Source organism: Hippopotamus amphibius, chromosome 1 (genome assembly GCF_030028045.1).
Source record: "Hippopotamus amphibius kiboko isolate mHipAmp2 chromosome 1, mHipAmp2.hap2, whole genome shotgun sequence".
Lineage (NCBI taxonomy): Eukaryota > Metazoa > Chordata > Mammalia > Artiodactyla > Hippopotamidae > Hippopotamus > Hippopotamus amphibius.
Genome location: NC_080186.1, coordinates 22336162 through 22356346, shown reverse-complemented (window position 1 = coordinate 22356346; position 20185 = coordinate 22336162). Strand labels below are relative to the sequence as shown.

The following is a 20185-nucleotide window of genomic DNA, read 5'->3' as shown; positions in this document are numbered from 1 at the left end:
TCAATAACAGGGACTGGTACATTACAATACATTTTTGATAGAATACTATGAAGCCATCAAAAGTGATGTCACAGAAGAAATAACAATTAGGAGAAAGTTCTAAATAAACGCAGAAAGCAGTTTACAAAACAGTACCTGAGGTATATGACAAAGTAAACCACATATCAAAGTCACTAAAATTTGCTGGAAGTGTCAAGCCAGACAGATCCAAGATATCTAAGCCAGGCAGATCTTCAATTCCATGATACTGAATTAGATCATGTGACAGAACAAGGCAAAAATGGCTGTAGTGTGTTCTGCCAAGAAACAGGCCCAATCACGGAACTTTAAAACAGCTGTTTCATCATTTTCAGGATTAAGTTTTAAGTATTTCCCTACTGACTGAGTTTCCATTTGGTTGGAAGATTTTTTGCAATCTTGTAAATAATACCAAGGTATACCCCACTTAAGAGTCAATGCTTCAAATGAGCTATCAGTCCCGTTCTCATTAAACTTGTTTTATCTTGGAAGCCTAATAAAGACTGGAAAAACAGTTTACAGTCAGTTATGTAAGGATGTTAAAGGATAACACTTGGGCAACACAGGAGTAAGGCAATACTGACTGAAAGGGTAGCTGGGTTTAAAAGCAATCACAGGGACCTTCCTGAAACCCCAGCAAGATCTTCTTACAGAAAGTAAACTAAAAAGTAATCTGACAGAAGTATAATCGAAGCTTTTATTTTTTATTTTTGGTGGTTTGTTCACTAGCCTAAGAACAATTAGGACACTCATTCATCAAAAGTCTTTATGGAACAGTTTTAAGAAAGATCCATTAGTTAGCTTAACAAAGACCCTAAACCTTGCTTATTATTACACTCACTCTCTGAAAACTTAAGGCTGGTAAATGAATCTTACACCTACTTATGAAGCTTTATCATTCACTGAACCACTCAAGTGAATTTAATACAAATATATACTTGATTAAAAGTGTGCATAAATTAACAATCCTCTTCACTTTTAAAGGCAAGTTTCCCCACCAGTCCTAACAAACACAAATTTATCTTAGTGGCTATGCTGTACATTCCAAAAAACATTCCTGTCTTTGCCTTCCTGCTTTTAAATCAAAAGACGTACGACAGAACTTTGCAGATGAAAGCAAGCAGATTCTTAGTATGTGATAGATATTATGCATGTTTCAAGTGGTTAAACCAAGCACCTGGATGACCCTCACACACGTTAACAATCTGCTATGACACTATATGATGCCTAAAAAACCACAGCCTCCTTCCTTGTTCCTCTAGAAACAGAAGCCTGTGAAGACATCCTTAGAGCCTTTCAGATGTTTGGCAAAAATAATCAACTATCTTTTTTCTACAAGATTATGGAGGATTTTAAGATAAAGTGTTAAACTCTGGGAAAGGGAAGAGTTTATTCTGACAGCCAACGTTCCATTAATCTGGCTCTATCTCCCCAATACTTTCAGCATTACTGACAACTATACCTCTATTTCTTATTTGTTTGTACACATTGGAAGATAAGAGTCAACCATCTTGCTTTAGACATCTATGGACCTCTGATTCTGTGTTATGGAGGCAGCGAATCTAGCAGAGCAAACTTACTCCTCCGAGCAGTCCTCCTCCCACTGCTCAAAGGAATAAGTTTTTATAGAGGCATAACAAGTGCCTCAGGTCCTAGATCAATTACATAAGATCCCTATGAATTAATGACAAATTCAAGGAAAATATATTTACATATGTCTGTTAGGTTTTATTTTACACCTGAAGCTAACCATTCAGGATTCTATCATTTATATATGTGTGTGTATATAAATATATATATATATATTTTAAAAACTTTCTCCTTGTCATCATCTTTTCACCCATTTCCTATATTTAAATATGTCTAAGTTCTGGATAACATATGATCTGCCCCAACTAGTATTTTATTATTCTCTTATGGTCCTAGAGTTTACACTCAATACACAGCATCAAGCATTACCAACTCTTTCAAATAAATCAGCTCTTTAGTTTGGAACTGTTCCCCATCACTGTCTAAGATTCCCACTTGTCACAGAGGATACAAGAAAGTTAATCTTTAGGAATACAACGCAATTTTAAGAGCAAGAGGCCAGCTTTTTCTGATGATCTGTTTTCCAAGTTTTATATAACAAACATTAACTTTTCTAATGGAAAAAAGATTTTGAAAAAAGTGATTAAGCAGAACATTGCAAAAGATAGGAGCAAGGAAGAAAGTTCTGAAAATATCCTCTTAACACCGCCAGTTGTCACCAGGCAAGTAGAAGAAACATCAGGGATTGGTGACACCAACTCTTGAAAATAACCACAGTACCCCAGCTAGGCCAAAAGTTAATTCTAACAGAATTTTTATCTTTTTCTCTGCCATATTACAGCTCAATCTTTTTCCTACTTTCACGTCTATGTTTCTATCACTTCAATTATTCCTTCTGCGTTTTTTTCAGACTCATTCTTCACCTCTTTCTGCATCAATATAAAGCCAGTTTCTCTGATTGTTTCTGCTTTCCTTTAACTTAAGCCCACATTTCTGTCCTCCATTAACGTTCCCACATTCTTTCACACTATGGTTCAAATAATAAGACCAATTATCCTCCCATAAAGGTTTGAACTGTTAAGTGATACTTGTGTTATTTACAGAGCTTTTATTAACGGTTCGGTATAATACCTCTCCTGTGCTCTCTAGTTCCTTCTCCTTCCCTTAAAGTCTTAAGAAGGGTAAGCTGGTTACCTTTTTAACACTTTCTTCTTCCTCTTGGCGTTTCTCATAGTGTGAGAAGTCATCAAAAATGGAAGTGGTGTGCTTGTAGCTGGCTATGATTTTCAACACCTGCTTAGCCTTTTCCAGAGGCACTTCCTGAGTGTCCCTGGAGTTGGTCACTGGTTTATTCTCGTTGTTCTCTAGGCGAATGTGTCGCAGTTGGCTATTGGGAACGTCTTTCACAAAAATCCACCTGACGTCAAAACGACCCTTCCATTTGTCCTGGGACCACACACCTGCACACGTGTTGTAGTCCACAGCAGATTTCATTTCTGCAACGCCACAGAAGTGTCCACTGCCGTTGACACTGAAAAGTAAGTAAACGGGGCCTTTCCCGTTCATGGAGCGATAAGCAGCATCCAGTCTCTTGTTACCATGCTCTGTGCTGCACCAGATATTATACTTAATGGAACGGTGGATATCGTCCTCAGAGTAGCTCTTAATGATGAAGACCCGGCCGTGTTTCAGATTCCAGTCAAAATCCTTGGGGTTGTAGTTATTAATGGACCGCAGCTTCTCCAACACTGGGTGAGGTTCAGAAGGAGTAGATCCTGATCCAGCCTGAGACTGTCCTACGCCATTACCATCCACCCCATTATGACCGAACCCACTGCCACGGTTCCGAGGTGCTACCCAGCGGGTTGGCTGAGCTGCCTGTTGCTGCACTGAGAGCTGGGCAGGCTGTGGTGGTGGTGGGGGCAATGGCTGTGTCTGTTGCCCTACTGATGCCTGAGCCACTGGTGGGCTATTGTTAGCCTGCTGACCTACAGGTTGGGGAGACCCCTGGGTTGGCTGCTGACCTATGTTCTGAACCAAAGCCTGTGAGGGGGCTTTTGCCACAGGACCCTTGTTATCCCAAGTTCCAATATCCATGTTATGCTTTATTGGGGGTGGTGGAAGACTTGAGCCTGCAATGCCATTCTTGGTCTTCAACTTGGGTTGCTGTTTTGCAGGCTTGCTAGCAATATCAGCCCAAGATGCTGGTTTTGGAGGAGCAATGGTAGCTGGAGGCAAACTATTGGAAGCCACGATGTTACTAGTAATGGACCCACTACCAACAGCAGAGCCTACAACTTTTGGAACATTGCTTGCAACTTCTGTGCTACCCAACTTCAGTGCTGCCATCCCTTGGTCTATAGTATTCATGCCAGGAGCCTTATTGAGGGTCTCACTGGCAAAAGCTGACTGTCCATCAATCATGGCTCCACCTAAGGAGCTAGGTGCATAAGCATAATTGCTACTATATCCAGAGCTCTGAGTAGACTGTCCCTGAGAACTGTTATTTCCCCAAGCTGAGAAGTCAATCCCACTGGGAAAGAAATTAAAACCATGCTGACCAAGAAATGGAGTGCTACCCAGGGCTCCTGGTTGTCCAAACATTGCATCTGGTAGGAAGTGAGGCTCTCCGTTGCTCAGCTGTCCATAAGAAGTTAGATAGGGCATGGCTGTGTCACCCCCAGTAGACCAAGCAGCTTCACCCAAAGAATAGGAGAAGCCAATGGAGGGACTGTAGTAACTGGGTAAGTAGGAATCTGACATGGCAGTATACGCATTATTCTGTGAAAGGAAAAAAGGGGTAAGTTAAAACTAAACACAAAAGTACATAAAACAACCAGGACATACATTTCCTCTCTCAATTATTTACACAATTCAAATATTTCAGCCATTACCATAAAAAAGGAGAGTGACCTTTTCAGATGGTCTCTTCCCATAAACTTACTGGTATTTTATAGACTAAGATATTTGGGTTGAATAATTGAACTGTTTAAACATTTAAAATTAAACTGACATAGTGAATATGGGCCTTAGTTTTCAGTGCTACAATTCAGAAAAGGAAAACCCATCATCTCACCAAGTTTAACTAAGTCTTGCTCTACAGACGTACTGAGATAATGCCTTCATTAAAACCATTATCTCTGGACTGAAGAGTGGGAATACTGGCAGAAAGGAAAAGTATTCAAAAGTTTCCTATTAAAACTGTACTATATAACAGACAACAAAAAGAACTGGAAATTTCAAGTTCTGTCCCAAAAATCTGTGCAGCCATTCCTCAACCATAAACCAAAAATCAAGGTTCAGTACATCTAGTTTATAATATAGCCTTCTGGCAAACCATCTGAGAACATCAACAGATGCTACGATTTAATAATAACCTGGAAAGAAAATGCACAGTGGCTTCCAGAGGATTCAAAACTAAAAAAATGTTGCTACCTGTTCTGCTTCACCTATAAAAGTAAAGGTTATAAGCTAAAATGTATGCCTAACTTTTTCATTAAAAACAGGAATATAATTCTAAAGACATAGTTACTCCATATCTTAAAAAAAAAGGAATCACCCTTTAGAATAACAACCAGAAATAAGATTATACGCAACTAGTCTTCACATTACATTACAAAAACATTCTTACTTTCATTTGTGCTGACAGTTCTTTTTTATAAATCCTATAACTCACAAAGTACTCCCTTAAATGAGAAGCCAGAGATACATAGAATTGGCTTCTATAGATGCAGATTCAGCTCAACTCAAAAACAGAGTACTTTGACTTCAAAGTGGCTCTGTACCTAAGAATCCATTAATAGTCAATAGGGAGTTCTGTTCTTAAGAGACTTGGATGACCATAACTATGTCAGGCCTTAAGTCTGTATTATTAAAGCCAACAGAACTTCTCCCTAGCCACTAAAACACATCTCCTGAAGATTAAATATTTCAACTAATGTAGTTTGATAAAATGGCAGCGCTTTTCTCTGCCAATTTAAAATTTTCTTTTAAAAACCTAAGTCATTCATATATACTCTCAAGTTTAAGAGAAGTCTATTTCTGAAAGATAGTGTTTTACTTCTAATAGCCACAAATCCACTATGAATGAGAAATTCAGTCTACACTTAATGGATTAAGCCTCAAGAATTATTCCAATATAAGGTGATAAAACTGGTTAAAAAGTAGATGAAAGTCTTGACAAACTACAGTCTCATTATGTCTACTCAACCAAAATTTATATTCCTTCCCCAATTTTTCAAAGACATTTAAGCTTTAGCTTACTTAACAAATTAAAAAACAAATGCACTTAATATCACAGGTTATGCCACTATACAGCTGAATGCCTACACCTGAACTGGCAGGTTCTCACATGCCTCTGAGCTCAAAAATCTGAATTACACAATGTTTCACAAGAACTACCTAGAATTATGTTTCCAAATGCTCCCACTCTCCCTGTTATAATGATTATGTAAGCAAACTACATCAATAGCAGGAACCCATTCATTCCTCTACTTCCTTCCCTACTTTTCCTGATTAACTGGTTGTCTTCTGCAAAAACTTTTTTCCAATCACTTGCTTAAGTAGTTTCTATACTTTCAATGCAGAAAATTTTACACAAGGAATAAAAAAGTTTTATGTTAGAATTAGGCCCAAACATGTGCACACACTAATATGTCAAGTTATTCAAGACTATTATACACCTCATACACCAACTGTTCAGAATTCATATAAATGTTCCACAAGCTTCTTCATCTTTTAGGATATTCTGGATGAAACTGTCAATTTTCCTTTTGGTTTATTAGTCTGGGGAGTTATATTTATTAGCTACAACTCTGTGACTGGGTCTTTGGGATCCAAGATATTAATACAAAAGAATTGCCAAATCAAAGAAGTCTGCATGCACAGATCATATTCACATATGAACCTCTTTGCAACTAATTGTCACATTAGAAGAGTACACTGCAGAAACTGGAATTCCATCATTTTTGATCTTTGTTTTAAACTGTACTCTATCTTCCTTTAACTCCATTTTGTAAATCCTACAGCTCCCCTAAGAAGCCAGATATACAGAAAATTGGTCTTTACAGATGTAGATACAGCTCAACTTGAAAAAGAGCACCCAGCTCGAAAATAGTTCTGACAATCTAAGAACCCACTAGTGACCAGACAAAAGGAAGATAGTTCTGCAGCACTGAATAAAGTTCAGGTGATTTTATGTTAATTTTTCCCATCACATGTGAATCCAATTTTCCTAAAAAGAAAAATGTTTTCGGGGTGAAAATATTTAACACAGGCAAGTATTCTTAACTTCTGTTATATTCTTGGTAAGGAAGAACTACTCAAACAACTGTTGCTGTTAGTACACTGTAAAATGTTATCAATACCAGCCTCAGAGAATAGTATGTTGCTGACAATAGAGATGAGAATCTTAACAGCCTATAACATTTGTAGCAACTGTTTTTATAACATATTAACTGATATTAAGAGAGTCAGTCCCTGAAAACGACATTACTGGTAAAGCAGAAAAAAGAATAACAGTATACTACATCCTTTGATCAAGCATGAAAATGGTTAACTACTCACGGGCCTTGCCTGTGGACTCAAGTAAGGTTCAAAATCATCATCATTTAATCCATCCTTCTGATGTACAGATCCATTTTGTACTAAAGGAAAAAAAATTCAAATTAGGACTGTCTCAATCATACAATCCACCTCCCAAATTAATCAAATATCCCCTAACCAGAGAAAACTCTTACTAAACAGAGCAAATAAGTTTCGATTTCAAAGGGGTAAAGATGAGAGTGAATGCTGAGCAATATTCGTCAGTGAATACGTCTCCCTCCACCCAGAGCAAGTTGATCTAAAAAGGTCATTTTATTGGCTCCTCTAGATTTCAATTCCCTCCCGCTTCCCCTCCCCCATCACATGTGAGTACTTCCAGAGTGTGATCCACGAGGATGAAAAACAAAGGCCTTCTAAGACCTACAGGAAACTAAGGACCTGGGACGTTTCAAAACCGAATCCACCCCCACCCCTAATGAATTACCCCTTGTTCACTAAAAAGCTGTTCGCCAGCTGCAGGAACACACCGAAAGGGTCAAAGACTTAGGTGTGAGGCACCTGCAAACTAAGCGGCTTCCGAAAGGTCCTCTCCCGGGGGCGCTTCCCCGAGACCCCGCTCCCCCCACTCGGGGTCCCCTGCCCGCCCGGGGCCACCGGCGGAGCCGGGCTCACCTTTGTTTCCTTGACCTTTTGGTCTCTGCGGACGAAGGAAACGTCGCCGAGCAGCAAATCATCCGAGGAAGAAACGGAAAAGGAAAGACAAATTAAAGCCGGGCCCGAGAAGATAATAAAGGCGCAGGCCTGAGGAGAGGCGTCAGGAATGGGGGTGAGGGGGAGGCTGAAGATGGGAGGCGGGGGAAGCGCGAGGCTGGCGGGGCCCGCGGAGAGGAGCGGGGGCCGCGCCACGAACAACGCGAGGGGACCAGCGCTTCAAGGAAGGGGACGGAAACAAGAGGAAAACGAGGCCCGCTGAGAGGAGGCGAACGCGGCGCGGCCGCCGGGCTCCGAGGCCCGGGGAGGAGCGGGGAGAGCGGGCCGAGGGCGAGGCGCTGGGCGCGGCCGGCCTTAGAGGCTCGAAACCCGGCCCGCGAGAGGCGCCGCCTCGGCTCGGCCTGACTGGGGGCGGCGGGCCCGGGCCTAGTCGGGCTCCCTCTCGCCTCACACAATGGCCGAGGCATGCGGGCCGGGCCTGTACCTGCTCCAAGAGGCTGCTGGCCGACATGGCTCTCGGATCCTCACGGCTGGCGACGGCGGCGGACTCTCCTCAGGGTGGCGGCGGCAGCGGATGAGCCCCGGCGACGGGAGCAGGCGGCGCGGCGGCGGCTTTTGTCCCTGACACTCGGGGGCCTCGGCAGACGCAGCGGAGACACAGCGCGCGGCTCGGGCTCCGGCTCCGACTCGGCGACGCTCTAGCCCGAAAGCTCAACGCTCGTCTCTATGCCTTTACGCGCGCGCCCGCCCCTCGCAGCCGAAATAAGGGCGCCGAGCGGCGGAGGCGGGCGGTGCGCGCGGCGCGACGCTGACTCTCACATTCACTCACCCACGCGGAAGGGGCCCGGCGCGAAGCACCCCGGGAAGGCAGAGGCGGGGGTGCAGCGCCCTCTGGTGGACTGGAGGAGCGGAAGCGGCGCGCGCGGCCTCCCCGCCCCCACCGCCTCAGGATTGGGGCCTAGGAGGGTGGGGGTGGCTGGGGTCGCGCCTCGGGGTTTTGACTAGCAGCTGGAGGAAAGGGAGTAGCTTTAGGTTGGGGAAGCCCACAAAAGCTGGTTTTTCAGTGAGGAACCGACCCCCCGAAAGCTGAGAGGCCTTAAAATAAACCTGCTTTCCAGTTGCAGATGGCTCCCCACCCCCATATGGAAGAGAACACGAACCCGAGTCACAGAGCCCTCAGGGACAGTTCAAAGGGGCCGTGCCCTGAGAAGGACACCCCCCCTCACCTGGTAATCCTCCTCTGTTAGCAGGCTACCAAAAGAGTGCCCAGAGAACGAAAATATCCACAAAAAATCTGATACCCTGAGAAGAGATTCACCCTTTGGTGTTACAGGGTGGAGACTCTACAATTCTTTTTTAGGGACGTCGCTGGCCCCCATGGTAATGTTAAACTGTGGACTTTATTTCCAAGAAAAACACACTTCACACATCTACACAAAATTTTACATGTTCTTTTAACAAGTCCTTACCTGGGGAAGGAAGGGAATTAAGGCTATTTGAATACCTGCTGTAGACTAGGCTTTGTTGTTAGGTGCTTTCAAACATATTAAAGGCTTTCAGCATCTTCAGAATAGCTGTCAGTCAGTCCGTTTTACAATTGAGGAAACAGAGGTTAAGTTATATGCCCAAGGTCATTAAATAGTCAGGTTTGTCTGACGTTGAGAGGAACATAATAATGCCCCTCTGCCCCCAAGAGAAGTCCTGTGTTCAGGGACCAGAATCCTGAGGAGATCTAAAGGATAGGCAAAAGCATTTTTAATCAGAGGCAAACCTGACTCCTGCAGGGATATTTGATCCTGGGGCAGCCCATCTCCTAATAGCTTTTGTTATTGCAAATAGTAGTAAACAGATAAATAATGCACTCAAGTGTCAACCGGATACCATCCACTCCCTGGATACAGGAGGCTTTAGTGGACTCAGTAGTAAAATAAGTGATAACACAGCATCTTGGATTTTGCATCATAATTTTGCGTAAAGTGCTCAAAGCATTTTTTCTGCCTATAATAATATTTATGGTTGTAATGAATAAGGTCAGGCACCAAATGTGATAGACTTCTGGTAGAGTCCAGGTTCAGAGCATAGATTCCCACCAAGGGAAGAAAAGAAACCTAGTAAGCCTTTTTTTTTTTAAATATAACAACCAGTTAACCCCATGGCCCAGATTTATGTGTAAACTGTAAGCAGTTGCCTACACTTACCCTTGAAGGCAGCAGTGGTATGGTAAAAAAGAGGATTAGACCAGAAGTCATAACCTGAGAGGAGGAATGACTAAATACTGGCCTCCCCCACATATTTGTGACAGTAGGTAAATTACTAAACCTTTCAGAGATTCCCTCATTTGATAAAAGGGATAATAATATCTACCTAACAGGTTTGTTGCAAAGATAAAGTTCAAAAAAGCAAAAATAAAAAAACACAAACATTAAAGCAAATCTGACACATCATAAATTTCTTTCCTATAATCCCATTAAGGAATGATAGTGAAAATTCCCTCCTTTCAATAATATTTTTATAGTGCCTGAAATTTTGATTAGTTCCTTTGTGATTACTTTCTATCCTATAGGATTTCCCAATTAAAATGCAGATATCCTGGGGAAAGGGTAGTCTCTAAACCTGGAATAGTTCACCAGATTGGCTTTAACAGGCCCGTGAACAGAACACACAGACTGATATATTTAATCACTGGGAAGAGGGAAAGGAAGTCTGGAGTGTGGGGTAACATCTTAGGGAAGCAGACCCCTCATAGTTTGAGAAAAGAATACTGTATTGGCAACGAGTTTGGGTTCTTGTTTCACCTCCGCCACTAGATGCATAAAGCACTCAATCCTTCTCCTAACATATTTACTGAAGACCTGGCAATGTGCTGGAGAGAAAGTCTTAAGAGTTCACAGGGAAATTGACAGCAAATAACTATTAAAATAGTTATTCAGTCACAGCTATGTAGAGTGCAGCGAAAAAGCACAGATGGACCTCGCTTACTCAGAGGACCAAGAAGCTTTCCCTGAAGTGCTAACTTCAGCTAGAACCTGAAAGATGACCAGAAATTGACCAGACAAAGCGGGAAAGGATATGAGAGACAATATGTGCAAAGACCCCAGTGGGGGAAGGAGCTTGGCACTGGTGAGAAACTGAAAAAAAAAAAGCCAGTGTGACTGGTGCATGAGAGAGAGGGTGGCACCACATGAGACTTAAGAATTGTGCAGAAAGGAGAAAAATAGGGACTTTAGTTGTTAGCTACAAACAATGATTAGCTAGTAAAGGGTTAATAGAAGCATAGCATTCTCAGATTTATGTTTTAAGCTCACTCTGATTGCAGTGTGCGAAGTACGTTCAGGGAGAAAAGAGTAGATTAGGGGTTAGAAGAATATTGCAGCAAGTCCAGACAAAAGCTAATGGTCTAATACAGTCATGATGAAGACAGAGAGAAATGAACAAAATGGACATTTTAGGAGGCAAAATGAGAGGTTTTAGTGATTGATTGGATTGTGGGGAGGGCATTAAAGGAGGAAATATCAACATAATAACTTGTAGCTTTGGGACGTCTCTGGTGGTGCAGTCGTTAAGAATCCGCCTGCCCATGCAGGGAACACAAGTTCGATCCCTGGTCCGGGAAGCTCCCACATGCCGTGGAGCAACTAAGCCCATGCGCCACAACTACTGAGCCTGCGCTCTAGAGCCTGTGCTCTGCAACAAGAGAAGACACCTCAATGAGAAACTTACGCACCACAATGAAGAGTAGCCCCCCTCGCCACTAGAGAAAGCCCACACGCTGCAATGAAGCCCCAACACAGCCAATAAATAAATAAATGAATAAATTTTATTTTAAAAAATCTGGTAGTTTTTTTTTTTTTTTTTTTTTGAGCAATTTGGTGGGTGAGGTGCCATTTTCTAATGTGGGGAATCCTAGAGGAAATTTGTGGGGATGAGGAAAGATCATCAATTTATCTTTGGACATGCTGGGTTTCAAGAGAACATAAAGCATCAGATAGGAATGTTCTGTAGACAATTAAAAGGTTTGGGGCTTAGAAAAAAAATAATAAAATAAAATAAAAGGTTTGGGGCTTAGAGAGTAAAATCAAGCTGGGAATACAAACCTTGGAGTCTCTGGTATGGGGATGTTAGTTGAAGCCAAAGGAGTCCCTAGGATTTCCTCAGAAGAGAAGGAGGATGGGACTTCCCTGGTGGTCCGGTGGTTAAGACTCCACACTTACACTGTAGGGGGCGCGGGTTCCATCCCTGGTTAGGAAACTAAGATCCTGCATGTCAAGTGGTAAGGCCAAACAAAACAAAACAGAAGAAGAAAAGGAGGAGGACAACAGGCCCAGCACCAAACCAGAGATGGAAGAGGAGACAAACAGAGTAAATAATTTCCTCACTCAGGTCTATTTCCAAGACTGTAAAATAGGGAAGTTGGATCAAGATAACTTCTGAGGTTCCTTCTAGTTCAACCATTTTAGACCTCCGGAAGGTAGAAACCAAGGAGATCTTTCCGGATATATGAAGGGGGCAGTGGGCATAAAAGAGAGAAAAGAAGCAGGAAAGGAGGACAGATTTTACATACTCTTCAGAATTTTGCTATGGACTGGGCTGGGCCCTAGAGCTCTGGTTCTCAAATGTTTGCAGCCTTCAGGAACAGCAGACCTCGTTGCCCAAGTAACCCCCTTAGTAAGGCAGGAATGGAAGAGACCTCCTTTGAGAAATGTTTATATACTTCACACAGCTGACAGTGTAAAAACCTGTTTTTAAAGATTTCAGCTGGTTCTCTGTAGTCCGCACAGTTTACGAAGCTTGTCGCTCTGTAGCCCTGTGTATTTCTCACCACGCACTCCATGCTCTGGCCACATTGATTGCATTTTTCTCAAATATACATTTTTTTCTGGAACCCATGACTTTGCACATGCAGTTCTTTCTGCCTCTAATGTCCTTCAAGATGTCCCCAACTCCTATCGGTCCTTCAAGACCCTGATCAATGAAGCCATATTTTTTTCCCTTGAGCAGAAAGAAGGTGCTCTGTCCTTTGTTCACCCACAGTATTGGTCACATTTCCTTATGGTAACTTATTTTCATGTATTAAAACTACCTGTTTACATCAATATTTTTCTTTTAGAAGCCATAGATTCAGTTGAAAATCTAATGAGAATAATGAAACTTCTCAGAAAAATGTACATAAAACCAAATTTTTGCCTACAATATCATTAAGCACTCCCTTCTCCAAGCCCATGCATCCCATGGACCCCACGTTAAGAGAACCAACTCTCAGCTTATATATTGCCTCTTCAATAAATTTATGCCTGCTTAGAGGACAAAGAACATTTGTATTATTAATCTTTATGATCCAGTGCTAAGTAAATATTTGTTGAATTAATTTATCTAATTCATTTTCAAAATTCTCCCTAGCAATGTCAATCCTCATTTTATTAATGAAAACCTGGTGGGGCCAACATTTGTGTTAAAAAGTTAAATGTGCAGATTTAACTAGCTTAATTGAATGTTAAAGGAAAGGCACTGTGGAAATCACAAGATAAATTGATGGTTGGCTTTTAACTTGCAGGTGTGTTTTATGACTTGCTGAATGGAGTTTTGAAAAGAGCAACGTGAGAACAAGGCTAAAGGAAGAAAAGACCTACAGCTGGGCCAGGTGGCCTAAGGACACTAGGAATTCGCAGCTGTGTATATACAAGGGACCCTGTTGGAGATGTTGTTAAGGGCAGAGAAGAACAAGAACCAAGAAAAAGCCAGCAGGAAAGGCACCTTTAAGTTTCAACTCAGAGTCTATGGTGAAAGCTGAAATTTTCACCAGTCCCCCAAGAAATAAGAAAGGTAATGATAATATAATAAGCTTTTCATAAAGCTAAACTTATTCAATGTAGAACTGTTATTTATTCTGAGGTTATTTCCCTCCTTCCTTTTTGATGTGAAAATGCCCTTTCCTCTCAAATGATGCCAGTAAAAATTAGCCATTTTTAAAAATATCCTTATTTGGTAAAATATAATGTAAAGAACCCCATGCTGGGACTTCCGTGGTGGTGCAGTGGTTAAGAATCCACCTGCCAATGCAGGGGACACAGGTTCGATCCCTGGGCTGGGAAGATCCCACATGCCAGCGAGCGACTAAGCCCGTGTGCCATAACTACTGAGCCCACATGCCGAAACTACTGAAGCCCACGTGCTCTAGGGCCTTTGTGCCAAAAACTACTTAGCCTGTGTGCTGCAACTACTGAAGCCTGTGTGCCTAGAACCTGTGCTCCACAGCAAGAGAAGCCACTGCTCTGATAAGGCCGTGCACCACAACAAAGAGTAGCCCCCACTCGCCACAACTAGAGAAAAGCCCACACACAGCAACGAAGAGCCAATGCAGCCCAAAAAAATAAAATAACATTTTAAAAGGACCGCATGTCGGTTCCTAAGACCTTTCTCTTCTTGTCTTTTATTGATCCATGAGATCTGAGTCTGAGCAGCACTGCGCTAGGAAACAGCTTACAGTCGCAATCTAAGACAATAGACCAGAGAGAAAAATGGAGTGTAAACAAGATTTCTGGAGATAGTGCCATGGGGAAATGAAGCCAGGGAGCCCCAGGAAGGACGGGTTCCATTTTAAGTCTATGCCAAGAAAAAACAGTTAAACCAATGAATGTGCATATAAACTATTTGTGACAATGCTTTATAGATAAATCCTTCCCTTTCAGTCCTTGGGTGGCAGCTACAGAATATGAGAGGCAAGAATATAAGAAGCCCTGTCCAGTTTGCTCAGAAAGGCGAATCAGAATGTCTCAGTCATGGAAATGTTAACTTAGCATTTCTGAGCCATAGTGGTTCCATTTTTGTTCCTGGAGCAGGGGAATATCTTTTTGCTCAGTTGGCAAAGGCTTTACAATATTATCAACATTCTATGGAGTAGGTTCCCTGTGTAACAAGGCACATGGGGTTGGGCTCTACACAGTAGGAGCTTAGCAAACAAATGAAGGAGTTCTAACCAGGGACCCTGACATCAGCATCATCTCAAATAGGACCATTAACAAAGTGATAAATCAGTCCTTCCTGTGATTGATGGACAGGACGGGTGATCTGGGTTCTAAAATCCTTTCTCAGGTAAAGGGAAGTTCCCTGCCTTCACTACTCCCTCTCCAGTACTATGGAGAAATGGTATAAACAAAACAACCTTAAAGATCAGCTAAACATGTTATCAACAAAACATCATAAAATCATAAAACGGTTTGTTGAAAGTTTCCTTTTTAGGTATCAAGCTTCTCTAGTACATTTAAAGACTCTGTTTAATAAATTTGATCCATACACAATGCTTCAAATGTATCTACTGTTTATAGAGTAGAATATAAATGTTAGTTTCCTCATTGTAAAATGAAGTAAATAATGCTATTCACCACACAGGACTGTCGTGAGGATCAAATGGATTAACATATGTAAAGTGTTTAGAACAATGCTTGGTACATAGTTACCCTTCAATAAGTATTGGCTATTAATGTTATTATTATTATTCATGCATCAAATGTCTATCCAGCTTCTGCTATACGCCAGGCACTGTTCCAGGGACTGTAGAAACAGCAGTGACTAAGAGACGGGAAAAGTCCCTGCTCTCACAGAACTTCCATTCTAGATGGGGGAGAAAAAAATACATATATATCAGGTGATAAGTAAAAGAAAGAAAAATAAAGCAAGGTGGAGCAAAATAGGAAGCATAGTGGAGGAGGAAGTTGCCACTTTTCATAGGGTGGGTGGTCAGGGAAGTCCTCTCTGATAAAGTAACATGTGAATAGAGACTTGAAGGAAATGAGGTAATAGACTTTGCTGTTATCTGGGGGGAAGAATGTGCTTGAGACTATTGAATCTACCAAAAATAAGTAGATCTGGGTTTGTAATAGGGAGTGACAGAGTCCATGAAGAAGCCATGGCCCACCTAAGACAGGCCTCAGCTGTAGTCTGGTGCCGCTGTGAGGAAATGTGGACCCAGTCTTATCAGATCTTCTGGGTTGTTTTTTTGTTGTTGTTTGTTTTTTAAGAAAAACTTTATCTTGAATTTTTCACGTGAACTGTTGTAGGCATAATGTGTATATATGTTCGTTAAAACACATGTACAAGAATGTTCAGAGGTGGGAATTCCCTGGTGGTCCAGTGGTTAGGGTTTGGCGTTTTTCTCTGCCGGGGCCCAGGTTCAATCCCTGGTCGGGGAACTAAGATCCTGCAAGCCACACGATGTGGGCAAAAAAAAAAAAAAAAAATGTTCACAGGCATTATTTATAATAGCCCCAAACTGGAAGCTACCCAAGCACCTATTCTTAGAATGGATCAGCTGTGGCATAGTAAATAATAACCGTCTACACAGCAAAGGGAAGCAATCGACTACACTTCATACAACATTATGAGTGAATCTTACAATGTAATGTTGAGAGAAAAAAGCCAGTTCCTAAAGAGTTCAAAAATAGGTAAAGCTAAGATATGATGTTAGAGAGCTAGATAGCGGTTATCCTGTCTGGGTGAGGTGCTGGTTGTTGTTTTTTTTAACCCCTTGATCTGAAAGCTGATTTCATGGCTGTGTTCAGTTTATCAAATTGTACAGTGATTTGTGCACTTTCCTGTATGCATTTCTACTTCAATAAAAAGTTAAAATGAAACAAAAATGTCTGGGGGGGACTCGAGGGAGGGTGGGGAGAGAGTCGAGGGAGGGAGGGAATATGGGGAGATGTGTATAAAAACAGATGATTGAACTTGGTGTACCCCCCCAAAAAAATAATAAATTAAAAAAAAAAAAAAAAAGAAACAAAAATGTGGGCCAAAGTAAATCTTAAGGCTGAAACAGAGCTGTGGGCTTCCAGTTTGCTCTGCAATACATAGATTTCTTCAAAAAAAAAAAAAAAAAAAAAAGCAGAGAAGCTTTTTTAAAAAAAAACTTATACTTTGAAATGTAGGTATCATCCCCTACACCCCATTTTACAGAAGCTCCTACAAAGCCCAATAAGGAACCCATCTTTCCTTCTGAGTCATTACCCAGCCTCACATTTACCTTTATATGTGATCCTATACTGATGTCCACTCTTATTCTCAAACTAAAAAAATCAACCCATATATACCATATCATAAGCCATAACGACTAGTAAAGGTACAAGATTGGAAACCATAGATGCAGGAGGAGAACCCAGAGGTGATTTCAAAGTAGGGTATGTCCTACTTTAGGTTGAGAGGGCATTAGGATTCTTCAAGTTGGGAGGCTCATAAGACATAACAGAAATTTCAGGTAGTTATGAAGTGGTAGTAGAAATCAGACTGGACTGAAATAATTTATCCAGGAAACAGGCATGTCTTAACCAGGGCCACGGACCATAGGCAGAGAATCAATCGGGTGTAAAAGATAGGTTTTAGAATCTGTGTGTTCTGGGGGAACTTACAAGCACATCCCAAAAGTGCTTCAATGCAGGGATTTGGCTGAAGTTAAGAAGGCTGTTCTAGGCAATGAAGACTGCAGTCTAGGGATGTATGCTGAGGTCTGGGTCTTGGAGATTCCTTGTAAAGACATGATTGTCTCAAGAGTTGTTACTGACATTGCAGAAAGGTAGACTTACTAACATGGCAGAATTTGGGAACTAAGTCACATTTTGTTCCCCAAAGCAAGGGCTAGAGAAGTAGGAGTATGATAAGGATGTTCAAGGAAAGCAGAACCTTCTAGAGGAAGTGAAACGGCATAGCTCAGGATGAAGAAAGGTGTTCCAGGATTGGGAAGAAAACCTAGCAATGACAAAATTAAGGCTGTCTAAGAAGAGAAATTCCCGGGGTGGAGAGTTCCAATCTAGCAGAACTAATCCCTTGTTTAATGCAACAACCTTGGTTGTTATTGTAGTACATTACAAAGTATACAAGAATTTTCCAGGGAGGAGGTATCCCAGGTGTGAGGGATCTGTGATCAACTGTACTACGTGAGTTGACTGAAAATGCAGGAGCTAGCCTAAAATGATTTTTTTGTGTCAGAGAGGACTAATTCCTCAGGAGTATTACCCAAAGTGAGTCACAACCTCATGCCTATTTTGAGAATTCAACCTTTTCTTTGTCCTTTCTACCTCCTTGGTAGTGGTGGACCAATTATGACTCAATGAACTAGTAGTTTCATATTTCATGCTTGATTTTACCTTCTTTATCATCAAATGTTACCAGTACTTCCCACTATACAGACTTACCTTTAATGCCTTTCATGAAACAGATTAAAATGCCAACACTGAAGGGTGTCAGACCACCTGAACTGCATATTAATTTCCAACGTAATTGGATTAATTCTGCTCCTCCTTCCCAAATATGGACAGAAACATGAAAGAAACTTCACATGAAGTAGCTTTAAATCTTAAATATTTAAGTCTAGTGTCCCTTTTTAACTTTGGAAGGACAGGGAGTTTTGTTTTAATCTGGGGAGGGGGTAGGAATGGAGCCTGGAAATTAAAAAGGGGAAGAGAGCAAGGCAGGGATCAGACAGGGACATGGCCAAGGCGAGACAGCTAAACAGTTGACTCTGAGGCCTTTGTGGAAACCACATGGCAGCAAGGTTTGGGGCATTTACCTTCTACCAGCTAAACTCCAGTCCCCCACTGGATTCATCTGATGGAAACTCAGAGAAACTGACACATGACTGGGCTTTCTCTTGTGGGGTGCTCTCAGGAGAGACTGCCTGAGTTCCTGATTCTGCCTAGCTCTGGAGGCAAAAGCAACAAGAGACTTAGGATCTTTTCCCCCTCTTGTATAAATAAGTCTAACTACTTGAAAATGGAATGCAAAAAAAGTAGCCAAAAATGGTCTCCTAAATCAGGTTAGGTGTACATCTTCTCCAGGAAGTACTCCCATATTTGCTGATTCCTGCCTCCAAGCTGGGTTAGATGCTTGACCCTTTGTTCTGCCTTCTCCCAGCCAATAGTTTTATCACTGCACTTACCCTAATATGATGATTTGTTTCAGAATCTCACTAGAGGAAGGCTTAACCATTTTGTATAACCTTCTGAAACCTATGGACCAATGCTCAGAACAATGTTTACCAATGCATGAAATAAAATACATAGGGTTACAAAGGAAACCAATTATTACATTGAAATATAGTTCTTAACTCCAGACAACCTCTGGGGAATGAATCCCTTGAGTGCATGGACTGAGCCTTCATCTCTGTACTGCCAGTGCCTAGCACAAAGCCTGGCACATAGATGGTACTTACAAATGTTTATTTAATGAATGAACAGAAAGATTAGATGGCTACTGCCAACTCAGCCTGAGGAATGATTCATTGCCACTGCTTGTGTACATACCAGTGGCTTGCATGTGTCTCATCCCATCTGAGATCATCTAGACCAGGGCTCTGAGGAAACCCACACTCAACAACGGGTGCATAGCCTCTAGCAATAATGACAGGCTATTGGAAGATCAGGAAAACAACAAAGCTCATGTATTTCCACCAGCTGGGATATTCTGATAGTGAAAGTAAAGAGGCTCTGTCTTTAGGAGACAATCTCTTGACTTTGGAAGCGTGACGCTCACACTACTTTAAAACACTACCAACAGCTCTGATGGAGGAAAGAAGAGGAACCTGAGCTAGCATGCAGGTGTTCTCCAGGGCTCCTCCTGTCCTGAGTTGAGCCCTTTGTCTCTGGGAAAGATAAAAGTGTCCCTAAAAACCACAATAGGGATGGCATGTGCCTTTCTAGGTTCAAGTAGTAGTTTTAGGCTTAGGCAGAAATTTTTTGTTTATGTACCAACAGAAAACCTAAAGAAGCAAGAAATAAAAGCCACTTCCCTCACTAAAGATATATAAAGGGCCAAAGGTCTGTTCTAAACTGATTGCTATGTCTATTAAATATTTTTAAAAGAAAAAAAAAAAAAAACCCCAGACAATATTAAAGCTGAAAACCACAACTGTATGGGGTTCAGAAATCTCACCCTTAAGGTTTTTAAGACTGACTCTTCCAAGTAAGAGGGCTTCTCTAGCTATACACAGCTATCGAAGGGATGGCAGGAAACAGTTTTTCACTTGCTTAACAGGGCCTCCAACATCTGTTGGAAGAAACATGGCTTCGGGTGGGTGCCTTCAAAAAGAAATTTAAAAAAAAGGAAACTACAGGTCAAAGTTTTCTTTTTAATTAAAAAAGAAACCCTCGCACTCCTAAGGTGTGTGCTTTCTTTTTTGACCTATTTTTTTCTTTTAAATTGTCTGCAGTTTCCCTATATTTTTCCTAGTGCAGTAAACAACGCAATCAAAGAAATAAAAAACAGGGTCCACTCTTGCCCCAAACACTGAAGATGGTCAAAGAGAAGGAATCACAGCACGGAAAATGGGTCTAGCTCTAAATATACAAAAACATTAAAAAAAAGAGAAGAAAACAAAATACCCCCCCCCCAAGACATT

The 20185-nt window shown here is 41.6% G+C and overlaps 1 protein-coding gene across 1 annotated transcript in view; it reads right to left on the bottom strand.

Annotated features, from left to right (window-relative positions):
- The window catches only part of YTHDF2 (YTH N6-methyladenosine RNA binding protein F2), a 30047-nt gene extending 21407 nt beyond the window's left edge, over positions 1-8640 (bottom strand). Inside the window, exons 1-4 of the mRNA XM_057702701.1 lie at positions 8288-8640; positions 7765-7789; positions 7114-7193; positions 2743-4329 (exon numbers count right to left, since the gene is read on the bottom strand). Coding sequence (XP_057558684.1) covers positions 2743-4329; positions 7114-7193; positions 7765-7789; positions 8288-8314 — 1719 coding nt within the window. The 5' untranslated portion in view covers positions 8315-8640. The remainder of the gene's footprint in view (positions 1-2742; positions 4330-7113; positions 7194-7764; positions 7790-8287) is intronic.
- Between the last annotated feature and the right edge of the window lie 11545 nt (positions 8641-20185).